The following is a 12892-nucleotide window of genomic DNA, read 5'->3' on the forward strand; positions in this document are numbered from 1 at the left end:
GGGAGATGGGTATAGCCAGATATTTGGAAAAAAAGTTCAGGTTTATACAGTACTGGGTTGGAATTGGAGCAGGGAGCTGAGCAGGTGAGGAAAGACTTAGCCTGGCTTTGGATTTTGGAAGCAGAATTCTCTTAGACATCAGTTGGGAGCCATCACCTCCCAATGGGATGGAGGTAAAGATGGTTCCCTCCCTTGTGCTGTCAGGGAGAAGCTCCTTACAAGCAGAGAACACAAAATATCCCCACAAAATATCTGTCCTAGGCCAGAGGGGAAAGCAGAAGGGAAGGAAAGTCAGAATTTGATAATCCAAGCAAAGACCTCCTCTTTGTTCCTAGATCTGACCATTGCTCTCTCCAACCCCATCAAGTTCTTCAGTCTGCAGGACAAGAGATCAGTGAAGCTGAATGATGGCTCAGTGGAGGTAAAGTTCCCCAAGCTCTGCCACTGTCTCTAAAACACATTACAGGGATCCAGCCTGAAATGATGGAGCTCTCACTTCCCTCTTTGTTTTAGAGGCCTGGCACACAGAAAAACCTCCCCTCTGCTGAAACTAATGGGATACCAGACTCTGCTGGGAAATCTGGCACTCCTCCTTCTAATGGGCCTGCAGGTAAAGCTGGGAATGGGAGGGCAGCTAAAAGGAAAAGGGAAAACCTGCACACTCAAAAGGCTGCAAAAAGACTGTGCTGGGGGGGGCAGGCCCATGGTGATGGGGTCAGAACCTCTCAGGCCAATTCACAGACTTAAATTCTGGTGCTTGTCATTAATGCCAAAAGTTGTAGATATCTCCTGACCCTCGTGAGGAGCAGGTGTGATGTGCATGGTGCTTCTGTTCTGCAACAGGAACATCTTTTGTAGTTTCAGGAGCAGCAGCTTTTGCCAAGGATGAAAATGTGATGCAGATTACAGGTAACTCCTCTTGGCAGTCATCTTCCCTTCCCTCCCTGCCCCATGACTGACAGGGACAGAGATGGAGCCTGGTTTTGCAAATCAGAAAAGGCCTGAGCCCAACCCTGCCTGTTGTAGCCAGCACAAAAGACACCACAAGAGTCTTTGAGCTCAGAGATGTGGTCTCAAGGAGAGAAGCTTGAAGCTTCTCCATGCCTTGGAGAGCTGGGCCACTGTCAGCTGCACAGGTGGGGCAGGGACTGCTCCAGCTTTGGCCCTCTGAGGCCACTGATGACTTCGTGTAAGCTGCTACAAGGCCTCAGAGGTTCTGGTTTGAGTTGCCTGGGAGCAGGATTTCAGCTCTGCACTTCAGTTCACTCAACAGGAGCCTTTCAGGAGGAGCTCAGTGTCCTCTTGCAGACACACCCACGAGCTCTGTTAATTTTTACACATTCCAAGCCAGAACAGAGAGTTACTTCCCCTGAGAAGATAACTCCCTGTGGCCTTTCTGCCCCAGATAACCACGTCAGGCTGACTTGCTACTGCCAGATACTGAGTCGTCCAACAGCTCACAGGCATCCTTCCCCTCTCCTTTTCACCTGCCTCAAAAGCCCTTTCATTTGTTCCTCACAGCTGAAGAAATGCCAGGCACTAAAACTGGAAGGGATGAAACCACCTGTCAGTGTAACACAGTTTGATAAAGGAATCAGTCATGAAATAAGGAAGCTCCTCCCTTACAGCCAGGATGGGGCTATCCCAGGGGTATTAAGACTTGTGGAAAAGGCACAAGACAGCCAGACTGGCACATCCCCTCCAGCCTGGTTCCTCTGGCCAAAATACCAAAAGGCAGCAAGTCCTCTGCCATCCCCTGGCCAGGCATCCACCAGGTGGTGACCTGAGATGCTGTAGTGCTGCCACGGGGGGAAAAGCTGAACGAAGGCAATGCTGGAAAGGAAAAAAACCCAAACCAACCTGTCTGACCCCAAAAGGCATCTGGGCAGGCTGAGGAATGCTGTGTGAGGGAAAACATCTGCTCTTCTGTGTTCTAGAGCCTCAGACTGCCAGCCTGGCAGAACTGCAGCAGATGAAGCTCTTCCTGAAGCTGGTGAAGAAGCAGGAGAAGGAGCTGAGGGAGCTGGAGAGGAAAGGCAGCAAACGGAGGGAGGAGCTGCTGCAGAAATACTCTGTGCTCTTCTCAGAGCCTCTCTGCTATGGAGGCAAGAAAAGGATGATAAACACTAGGAAAACCCAGAAGAGGTAAATACAGCCCAGGGTCTCCAGCAGGGCCTGGCCTGGGGGTCACTTCCCCAAACCAAAGCAGAAGGAGAAACCTGGGCTCCCCTTCCCTGAAGGAAGCACAGAGTGTGGGGATCATCCACATCTCCTGGGGTTTATAGGGGGCTGGGGGGGAGGTAAGGATTGTGTCAGCATCTCTGGAAGCAGCAGAGCTGCTCTCTCTCTTCTGCAGGAGCCTGACAACAGGTGATGTTGGTCCATGTGCAAATCCTGTAGAAATGGCAGAAAGCAGTGACAGCCAAATCTTGGAACTGAGGGAGAGACTGGAGATGGATCTGCTCCACCTGGGGAAGGAACACCACGAGGGGATCAGAAGGAAAAAAGAGCAGCATGCCACAGAGGTGAGGACTGCAAGGCAACAGAACATGTTCCCTAGGAGAGACCCTCCAAGGGCAGCCTGAAAAAAATCCCAAGTTCTTTAATAAAACCTGAGCTTAATAATGTGGCCACGGGGCAGAAAACTCCCTGAGAGTAATTGTCAGGTCCATGCAAGATAATGGGGAATGTAGGCAGTGAGACACCAAAGACAGAAACCATCCTTGTCTCCCAGCTCTGTCCCTGAGCTTTTGTGGGCAAAAGCTACAAAAAGGAAACAAACCCCTTGCACAAAGTCTCAGGTGTTTGCTGGCCCCTGGATTTCAGGGCAGGGGAATAGAGCTGAATCTGGTGGCAATTAAATGTGGGTGATGCTCTGTGTCTCATCTTGGTTTGATTTTTGCCCTTGTTTGGAACAGCAAGTCAGCAAGATCACAGAGCTGGCCAGGGAGAAGCAGACAGCTGAGCTGAAGGCACTGAAGGAGTCATCAGAAAGGTAAGCTTAGGATTTGACTAAGTAATAATGCACAGCTCTTATCTGGGGTGGCATTTCTGCTGGATCCCAGAGCCTGGTACTACTGAGGAAGTTTCCTTTGGAGAGATGTGACACAGAGGTGGGAAGAGGCAGCTCCTGTTGTGTGATTCCCAGAGGTTTTTTTGTGCCCCAAGGCACCAACCAGGGCACTAAGGCTCACTCAGAAAGGTGGGAAACAGAGCTGCTGGTCACTGGGTGTCATCTCTGTCAGTCCCTCACCTGATCCCTGCCAGGCACTGAGCAGCTCAGGCTTCTGAGTGCATTGAGCCTCTTGGCTCCAGTACTGAAATCAACTTGCAGAATCAATTCACCAATTTCTACCCTGGCATTTATCCATTTGTTCTTGCAATAACATTGTCCTGGAGCTAAAATCCTCACTTAGTTCTCCTTCCATTAAATCTTCTCTCAGCCTTTAGTTGCTAAGTCAGGCAAAACTTCCTCTTTTTGTGTCCTCCAGCAGGACAGAGTCTCCACTGCTCTCAGCCAGTCAGCATATTCAGACAAGACTCAGAAAAGCAGGTGGAGCAGACAGGTTAATGGTTTGCTTGCAGTGCAGTGGCATTTGGTCCCATCACACTTACAGCTGGCTCTGAGGTGCTCCAGAAAGTTTTAAATATCTTGAGCAAGAGGCAATAAAATGACATTTAAATTCAGTTAAATAATGTGAAGGGGGGGGACCCAAAAACCTATCCAGAGCTCAGTGTACACAGGGGTGAGCTGCTGCCACTCAGATCTTCAGGGCAGGACTGGGCAAGGAGAGTCAGCAGTGAGCAGCAATTTCTGCACAAAAAAGAAATCAAACAGGACTGAGCTTGGAGAAGAGGTGATTGAGGGGGATGTGAGAGAAGGGTGTGAAATCATCAGTGGAAAACAGGGAAGGGAGAGAAGTGTAAGAGAAACATGGGGCACCCAGAGCTGTTCCCAGGGAGCACTTCTGTCACTCAGCATGTGAATTCCCCTCTTTTCCTCTCAAGGAGCCATGGAGTCCAAAACTGGAGCTGAACTCCCAGGTCTGAGAGAGAGGTTCAGGGGAGATAAATGCATCAGTGCTGGAGGATAGACTGGAAAGAGGGAAGGTGGAGGAGGGGACAGTTCAAGTCACATGCCATAGTTTCTCTGTCTTTCTGCTTACTTCAGGGTTTTTTAGCACTTCTATAAAGACACATAGTTCCTTTTTTTTGTTGTTTTTTTTTTAATTAGCATTGTGAATACTTTCTGGGAGTCTCCTGCTGCTCAAGAGGAACCCAGTGTAGGTACACAAGACAGCCTAACATGGGGTTTGTTATAGTTCCCTTTCAAAAAATTACAGAAATAGTTACAGGTCCTGAAATGTTCTTCACACTTAGCCCTTTCTGCTGCATTCACTCAGACTTTGCTTTTCTGGACAGCAGAATGCCACCTGTGGGGTGGGCTCTAGCCCTGTCTCCCAGCCCTCTTGTCTCTCCCCAGCAATATTAAAGACATCAAGAAGAAGCTGGAGGCCAAGAGAGTGGAGAGGATCCAAACCATGCTGAGGAACACGAGTGACAAAGCTGCTCAGGAGAGGTGAGCAGTGAATCTGTCCCACTGCCCCTTCCCCACAGCCTCTGCCTCCATCAGGGAAACCTTTGGTGTCTGCTAAGCTGAAAAAAAATGGCTTTTGCATCCAGTTATTTGGCTTCTGGCTCAGCCAGATGGAATGGTGTTTTATTTGGTGGTTTATTTGGTGTTCTCAGTGTGGGAGGAGAGGATGAGAACCTCACACACCTGCCTGTGTGTGGGCACAGCAGGCCTGGCTCACTGGGTGCCACTTTATCAGTGTTGAGAAACAGGGTTTATTTAAAGCTAACAGATGGATTATAGGTTGTTGTGGGGTTTTTAAATACATTTCCTTTCTTTAAAGGTTGAAGAAGGAAATTAATAACTCTCACATTCAGGAAGTGGTGCAAACAATCAAACTGGTAAGTTCTCCCTGACAGTCTCTGTTCTGGGAGGCATTTCAGTCCCATTAAACTGCTGCTGCAGTCAGGACCCTGTGCAATTCCTACAGCCAAAGTGCAGCTGCTCCCCTCACTGAAACACTGCAGTTCTAATTCAAGGATTATTCATTTTTAAAGTGTAACTCATTAGCAGTGTGACTCCACATCCCTTTAATAATGGGAAAAAAATTTGCAGAAGAGGAAGAGACCCAAAAGATCCCCTCTGTGCCCTTCAGAGCCCCATCACCTTCTGGAAGCAGATCCTGTCTGTGCTTCCCTGGCACTGGGGCTCAGAAACTCCACAGACAACTCAGAGCCTGCAGGAATTGTTCAGAATTGGGGCTGAGGGGGACACTGTGGCACGTGCAGCTCATGTCTTGCTGTTACAAGCTTGGGATGGCTGCAGCATCTGTTTGTAAAAACTTACATCTGAATGGCTGTGGGTTTTTTTAATTTGTTCTTTCTCAAGGTGACAGAAAGGACAGCCAGGTATCAGCAGAAACTGGAAGAGCAGCAGGCAGACAATCTGAGAACAATCAAGGAGAAAGAAAGCCAGGTAAAGGCAGAGATGAAGCTCAAGGTCAGGGCTGTTACTCAGCACAGTAAATCCAAAATACAGCCTTTAATTAATGCTACACTCATCCTGCACACACACACACACTGCACACCCCCACTCCTCAGTGCACTGAGGAACTGAATGACTTGGAAGGTGCTGCTGTAGGAGCCCACACAGCTCCAAGCCAGAGGTGCTGGGCTCCTGCACTCCCTGTGCCAGCACTGCCATTCATCTCATCACACAGAACACCCCTGAAGTTGAAGTGTGATGGAAACACAGGCTCAGGAGATGAGGCTTGTTCCTCAGTGCTCAGACTCAAACCACACAGAACACATTTGTGTTCTTTCAAGGCTGATGTGCTGAGCACACAGATCCCCAAACCAGACCCATGGAAATCCAGCATCCTCCCCTCCTGGGAGCTGGAGAGCAGTCACTCAGCACAGGGCTGAGTCCAGACCTGGGATGTCTCTTGGAGCAGGTCTGACACTGTTCCCAGGGCCTGGAGAATGATTTGAGGTCTCTTTGCAGCTCCAGCAGGAGGCACAGGCAGAGTATGAGGAGAAACTGAAAAGCCTGAGTGTGGAGGTGCAGGAGCTGGTGAAGAGCTGCACCCAGTCAGGCTGCCCTGGGGAGGCAGCCAGCAGGAAGGAGGCAGTGCAGAGCATTCCTGAGGGAGAACAAGGCTCTGCAGGGCACCTGGAGGAAAAGATGCCAGTGGCAGAGGTGGCAAAGCTGGCAGTAGCCACACCTGAGTGCTCAGGAGCTGAACCAGGTGCTGAGATTGAAGAAAGCATTCTGTGAGAGGCACTCACCTTGCTGCCCCACTTCAGGAAGGTTTATGCAGGTGTACAGTGAAGACCCTCTTGGCAAACTGCTTCCCATTCCACCCTGGGGAATTCCTGGAGTCCTTCAGGAATTTAGGACTTTATTATCCTAGATACTGGCAGTAGTCTGAAGAGATTCCCCCCTTCAGGGAGTGCTTCCCTCTCTCTCTGCCTCTCACAGCCTTGGCACTGAGCTGTTTCAGCAGCATGGAAGGGCTGTGGCTGCAGGCAGGCAAGGTGCTGAGCTCTGCTGCAGTGTAAGCTCCCCATGGCCCCACTCCCCAGCAACTTGTTCTTCAGGTTTCTGTCTTTTCTGGAAAAGTGAGCTCAGTCACAGCAAACTTACAGCAGTGGTTGGTAGATAAGAACAGTTACACCTAGAAACTGTGCTGATAAATGCACAGCCACATTCTGAAGTGCTGCTAAAAAAAAAAACCACCAACAAACCCAACAACAACCAGCTCAAGTAGTTTTAAGATAAAAGGTGTTCCAGGCCTGGTCTGCCATCCCAGCAGACACCATCCCTCCTCTGTGGTGTTCACATCATACTGGAATTATCTATTGTACATTTCTGACTTATTTATTTTCTAAATAAGATTAAATAAATAAATAAAACATTGCATTTCTTAAAAACGTGGCTCCCCTGTTTTTAAAGAGCACTTTGTGGATACAGCACCAAGTCCCAAATGTTGCCCAGTGTCCCCACAAGGGAACAGACACAGCAGTTTCCTGCCCCCCGTGCTCACAGGTCTCTAACTCAGCTTCTCCAGTTATTAAAGTGAGGGGGTTTTGTTGTGGTTTTGGGTTTGTTTGTTTGCTTTTTAAACCTAACATCACTCTCACACATTCTCCTCTGCACAGCTCAGTCCATTCTCACCAGACCTGGTCAGTCCCTCCAGAGAAGCCTTTTTAGAAGTTCTTATAAGGAACTGCCCCTGTGGAACCCTGACTCCCAGGAGGTTTTTTTTTTTTTTAAGGGTTTTTAACTTTAAATTTAAAAGCAGATTTAAGCAAACTTAACAGTTTGGATTCATGTTATTAACATTCTCCAATGTCTGAGGAAGCAAACATAGCCCAGTTTCTATTGTGCAAACCTTTCTGTTATTAAAGGAAGCACAGGCCCAGCTTCAGCAGAATGTCACAGAAAACAGGAGCAAAGGTTTATGCAGATTACATCTTAGTGCTAAAAAAAACCCCAAACCTAACTTGAAAATAAACAATTCAATAACAAATGGTACTGTAGAGGTTTTGCACCACACAGGAGGAATTCTGCCCATCCCTCCTGCAGCACCAGGGCTGGGATTCACTCCTGCACATGGCTACTCATATCCAGAGGAGAAATGGCACCTCCTGAGTTCCAGCTCTGGTCTGCTCACAGAATTCAGACATCCCTGAAGAGTTCTTCCTGCAGCTGTCAAACCCTGCCTGTGGTTTTGCTTACCAGAGGCTGCTTGCTGAGCACAGGGGGAAATGGTAGCTGGGTCAGATCAGTCCCTGTAACCAGGCTGTTTCATACAGAAACCAAATTCCACAGGAATTCAGACAGGAACAGTGCCTGGGAAGACACTGAACAGCAGCAGATTTGGGTACAGTCTTAAATTCTTCCACATTTTAATCTTTTTTGTGGCCTCTTGTAAACCTCATCCTGCACCACTGACTTCTCTTGCCTGGAATACTTATTTTCAGGAGCCTAAACTTTGTACTGTATTCTCTAAACATTAAATCATGGGGATCCTTAAGGAGAGGAGGATTCCAACTACTGCAGGGATGCACCACAGGGCACTGAGGGCTCAAACCAGAGCATTACTTCCAAATTCCCAGCAGTCAAACTCACCTCTTGGCCAACACCTCTGCAGGCAGCTTCCCTAAAGGAAGGGAAAGGATTCTTCCCTAAAGGAAGAATTTAGGGACCAAAGGAAAATCCCACACTTTGAGAGAAGCTGAGGGGGAAGCTGCCCCTTGCTGCCTCCTCCCTCAGCCCTGCCTCGGGGCAGCACCCTGGGTGCCCAACCTGCCCTCTCCTTTTTCTGGGCACTTTGCAGGCAGGAGGAAAAGCCCCAAGCAGCTGAGTTTGCTGTGGTGAATGGATGCAGATCCCTCTGTGATGCTGCCAACCAAACACTGAGAAGCAAACAGCCAGAAAATGCAGGTAACATCCAGCTTTGCTTCTATCATCATTCCTGGGCAGTAACTTCAGAAGCCTCTGGTGTCCCTCTGCAGCTCCAAAAAACCACCTGGCCACCTCCCCTCCTCTCTAAGCAACAGGACCCCCTTGCTTTCCAATGTGCACAACTGCAGAGCCCCAGTTTTGACCTGGGAAATGGACAGGGGGTACAGGCAGCTCTCTGCTCCCACTCCTGCACTGGAAAATTTCCCTTCAAATATTTAGTGGCCACCTAAATCCTGCAAAAGCTGCTCCAGATATTCCTCCAAACTGTATCCAAGTTGAGAGCTTCAGTGCAGGCTCAGTTTGTACTGAATGATCCAAAATTATCTCCTACCTCTGTAACAAAGATCTGGTGCTGACGTGGCCATGGCTCCTACACAAGGAACTGCTGCTGTGTTTTGGAGACACTCTTCCTGCTCCCCACGTATTCCCACATGCTCAAGAATCACTGGTTATTATTATCATTATCATCCCCTTTAAAGACCAGGAGCTAGGGCATAGCAAAAGCTTTCTCCAGGATACAGGGGGATGTGCAGGATGCTCCTCACTGAACAAGCTTAAAAGTGGGGAGCCCTGTTTGATGTAGGGGCTGCCTATAACAACTGGTTAAAAGAGGGAGGCATCTGGAGAAAGATTTGTCCCATTCTGCAATAAAAGGGATAATAAGCTGCTTGCCTGTCTGAGGACAGGCACCATTACAGATAAACAAGTGCAGTTGGGAGGTGACAGCAGAGACAGACTCCCTGTTTGATTCAGCAAATTGTTCAGATAAATTCAACTTGCCAGCTTCAAAGGCCCAGGATGTGCTGACTGCCAGGGCTGTGGCAGCACAGAGCAGCCTCAGCTCCAGCATGGCTGGGAGAAAGGGAAAATGAAAGGGAATGAAGGAGGTGAAACATGACACAGAGCAACAGAAACCCCCCAGATGTACACAGAACCTCCTTGAAAGCACAGCAGAAAAACAGAGAAAACAACATCTCAAAGCACAATTACCCACTCTTCAGAGAAGAGGCTGCAGTGTTTAACAGACTGAGTTACACACTCAGGTACCACTCAGCATACAAGAAATCTCACTCTGAAACGGGACTGCAATGCACACAACAAACCTGCTCTGCTCATTGGCATTCTCCTGCCTGGCTGGTGGGGAAGGAGCTGCTGGCCTTGCAGACAGAGCTTCAATCTTCTAACTAATCTATGTTTGTCTTAGGATTTCTGGTTTATTCCACACTCATCTAAAGTAATGGAGCAATTAATTGGTGAGAGGCCGTGCACAAACTGTAAAGAGAGAAACACAACCATCAGATGTTGAATTCTGTGCTGGGTGGGCACTATCTGCACAAATACATGAGGAGTAAAGAGGTTTTAAAATTTTATAAGAGACTTCAATGCAATCATGCAAGGGCCTTCCCCCCCCACTGTGTTCAGTGAGACTGGGGCCCAAGGATGAAAAGGTGCTCAGTGCTAAACCTCTCCTCCCAGAGAAACCTTGGTTTCAGGATCCAGCTTTCTGCTACAGTCTGCTCTTGTTTTAAAAGTCACAGAGCAGCTAAGTTAGACCAGACTTCAAGCTTTTACACACTTCCCTCACATCTCTGACCCATAGACACATTTTAAAGCATCTCAGCACCACAACAAGCTTATGAATAAATCAAGATCTACTTTAATTTAAAACACAAGTGCAAAGGATTCACAACTACAGACGAGCAGGATCGGTCGTTTCAAATTATAAATCTTTTCAAAGCCCTGCTCTTTTGCATAAAAAAAAGCAGTATATCCAGAATACAGAAACATTTTACATCAAAAAATTTCCAGTGCAGCTAAAGAGGAGCTAAATGAATTCATTTCAACCAACTTCAATAGCCCCAGACTTAGACATCCAGTCTAGGCAAGCCACCTCTGACCCCTCTGCTGGCCAGGGGCAATTCCACCCCTCAGCAGGGATCTGAGAGGGAGCACCCACCCCCTGGAGCTGTTCCCCTCACCTTGGTCTACAGAGCCAACCTCTCTGCTTCACAGCCTGGGTGCCCACCATCTAGATGGCTGGCATCAGTGCAGATGAATTCCATCCCAAATTACTTCAAGTAATCAACTGTGGCTTCAGTTCTGAAGCAGGATCTGTAACTGGAGTAAATAGCAGAGGACAGAGATTATCAACATCTTCTGAAGAAAATGCAGTTCTGAGGTTAGTTTCTGGACAGTGGGACTGTCCCAAGAATAACTTAAATTCCAACACGTTTGTGTCTGGAGGTTTCCAAACAGGGTCCCAGTTCCCCGTGTAAGGTTATACTCTTGAGAGCTCACGACAACAACACCATTACTGCACAGTGTCACAGCCTGACCTACAGCCCAACTACCTGACAGCCTCACAGGTCAGAAGTGTATCATACAAAATATCTAAATCTAAATGAAAATAACTGGAAGAGCTGCTTAGACAACCAGTAACCTTCAGAACCTATCAGTGCAGGGATGGTGGGGAAGGGCATACCAAAAACAAAGCAGACACCAGAAGTTCCTCTTCTCCTCTGCAGGGGAGAGAGAGGCTCAACAACCACCTCACAGGAACACAAAAACCTCCCCTGGGATACACACAGGTCAGCTGAAACGTTTTCATCCAGGAGCACCCCCAAGGAGCTCCCCAATAACTGTCTCAGGATGGTATTTCTCAGCCTCTCCTGGGAGAAAGGACTTTGGAAGAAAGAGGCCTGGAAAGCAAACAGAGGAATGAGCTGCCCCCAGCTCTCCATTCCCACCAGCATGGGAGATGTTGCATATTCTGAATTTTCAGCTGCAGATCCTGCTGGCAGAACACTTGTCATCTTCACAGAGTCTGTTTTGGAGGCCTGCATCCAAGGGGTTTCCCCTCCAAAAGTTTAAGAGCATGAAATGGATTCAAGATCGACCACTAAACCATACATATTCCTCAGCAAGAGAGAAGCTTGTTGATGCAGAATTTAGAAACAAGTATATACATATCACATCTGCTCCCTAGGAAAATATGTAGAGTTTTCCAGGTCCACGTTTAATTGAAGGAAATTAAAACTTTTCATCTGTGAAAAAGTCTCAGAGGAAAAAAAATTGTTAAGTCTTTGTGCATTGTTGGAGAGTGTAAAGGGGTCTGTGCCCCAAAACGTCCAGTTGGGTCAGCTCAAGACTCCAGTGTACACCTAAGGAAACAAAGATCACATTTCTCATTGGGAAATACAGTTCCAGTTCAGTAATCAGCAGCCAAGGTTTGCAGGAACATCGTTTTCCAGACATTCAGACACTCCACAACTTCAAAATGCCATTCTTCAGAGGAAGCCATCCACAAGCCCCCAGACATCTGTTCTTGAGACACCCCTGGGCACCCCTGGACCCAGCACTGGTTGATTGTCTGCAGCAAAGGAGGAGCCACAAGAGGCTGAGGAGGCCAGGACAGTGTTCACAGGCACCCTCTGCAGATTGCTGACCAGTTCCAAGCACCATTCACAGGCTGAGGCTGCCTGGTCTCATCAGATCTCTAGATATATAAATACCATTTTTTAATGAACGTGACTTTATCCCAGCATTCCCCCTTCTGTCACATCAGCAGGTGGAGGTTCTCTTCCGGTACTGCTGGATCAGGGGAACCAGGCACTCTGGGAGTCCTGTCTGGAGCAAAAAGGGATGATCCAGAAGTTCCTGTGCTGTGGCTCTTGCCAGGGGATCCCGTGTCAGCATCCTGTCCAAGAAGTCCCTCAGAACTGGGGAGGTCTGTGAAAAGGAACCAACCAAGTCAGCAGGCAGCAGCTGAGGTGACAGCAGGATGGGTTTGGGGTAAAAATGATGCTGAACATTCCAACTCCAGCCCTGCTTTTGCCCAGCAATGTAAGAGGAGGGAACGTGCTTGTATGGCCCAGGGAGAGCTTTCTGTCACCCACAGGCACAACATTTCCACGAGCTGTTTTCTTGCTAATGGGGCAGAGCAAATTAAGACAAACCTGCCTGCCACTTCCTTCCACCTAAGTTCATTTTGTTTCCCATTTTGCTATTTAATCTTTGCTGATTTTCAGCTCAAAAATTCACGAGAACTCCTGCTACCTGAGGCACATCACTGGCTGTGAAGGGTTGATCAATTCATTCATTTACTGACCACAGTCAAATAGGATTCCCAAATAGGTTTTGACTCTGGGAACCTGATGCTGCTGCTTAAGAAGGTGATGAAAATCAAGAGTGGTTTATACTGAAAAGCTAAATGGCCTCAGCAGTTTTGTCCTTTGAAAGCTGTGCAAAAGCCTGTTGAGTAGCCAGCCCCAAGAACCACTTAAAGGCTCTGCACACCTCTTGCTGGCAGTAATCCTCTGCATCATTAACACTGAATAAAAAATGAACTTG

General features: G+C 48.0%; 2 protein-coding genes across 8 annotated transcripts in view; one reads left to right on the plus strand and one right to left on the minus strand.

Annotated features, from left to right (window-relative positions):
- Positions 1-7005, plus strand: part of PLCB2 (phospholipase C beta 2) — a 38673-nt gene extending 31668 nt beyond the window's left edge. Inside the window, exons 23-32 of one of the 4 annotated variants that reach the window (XM_071761649.1) lie at positions 336-421; positions 514-610; positions 844-909; positions 1938-2145; positions 2357-2525; positions 2919-2995; positions 4484-4579; positions 4917-4974; positions 5462-5548; positions 6077-7005. In XM_071761649.1, the coding sequence (XP_071617750.1) occupies positions 336-421; positions 514-610; positions 844-909; positions 1938-2145; positions 2357-2525; positions 2919-2995; positions 4484-4579; positions 4917-4974; positions 5462-5548; positions 6077-6349 (1217 nt within the window). In that variant the 3' untranslated portion in view covers positions 6350-7005. Of the gene's footprint in view, positions 1-335; positions 422-513; positions 611-843; positions 910-1937; positions 2146-2356; positions 2526-2918; positions 2996-4483; positions 4580-4916; positions 4975-5461; positions 5549-6076 lie in introns of those variants that run through there. The other 3 variants (XR_011729375.1, XR_011729374.1, XR_011729376.1) reach the window with 3 other exon arrangements.
- A 3171-nt stretch (positions 7006-10176) lies between these two features.
- Positions 10177-12892, minus strand: part of PAK6 (p21 (RAC1) activated kinase 6) — a 38051-nt gene continuing 35335 nt past the window's right edge. For all 4 annotated transcript variants that reach the window (XM_071761928.1, XM_071761930.1, XM_071761929.1 and 1 more), the window contains one exon: positions 10177-12271. In XM_071761928.1, coding sequence (XP_071618029.1) covers positions 12104-12271 — 168 coding nt within the window. In that variant the 3' untranslated portion in view covers positions 10177-12103. The remainder of the gene's footprint in view (positions 12272-12892) is intronic.

The sequence above is a fragment of the Heliangelus exortis genome, chromosome 18, assembly GCF_036169615.1.
Source record: "Heliangelus exortis chromosome 18, bHelExo1.hap1, whole genome shotgun sequence".
NCBI classification, from domain to species: domain Eukaryota; kingdom Metazoa; phylum Chordata; class Aves; order Apodiformes; family Trochilidae; genus Heliangelus; species Heliangelus exortis.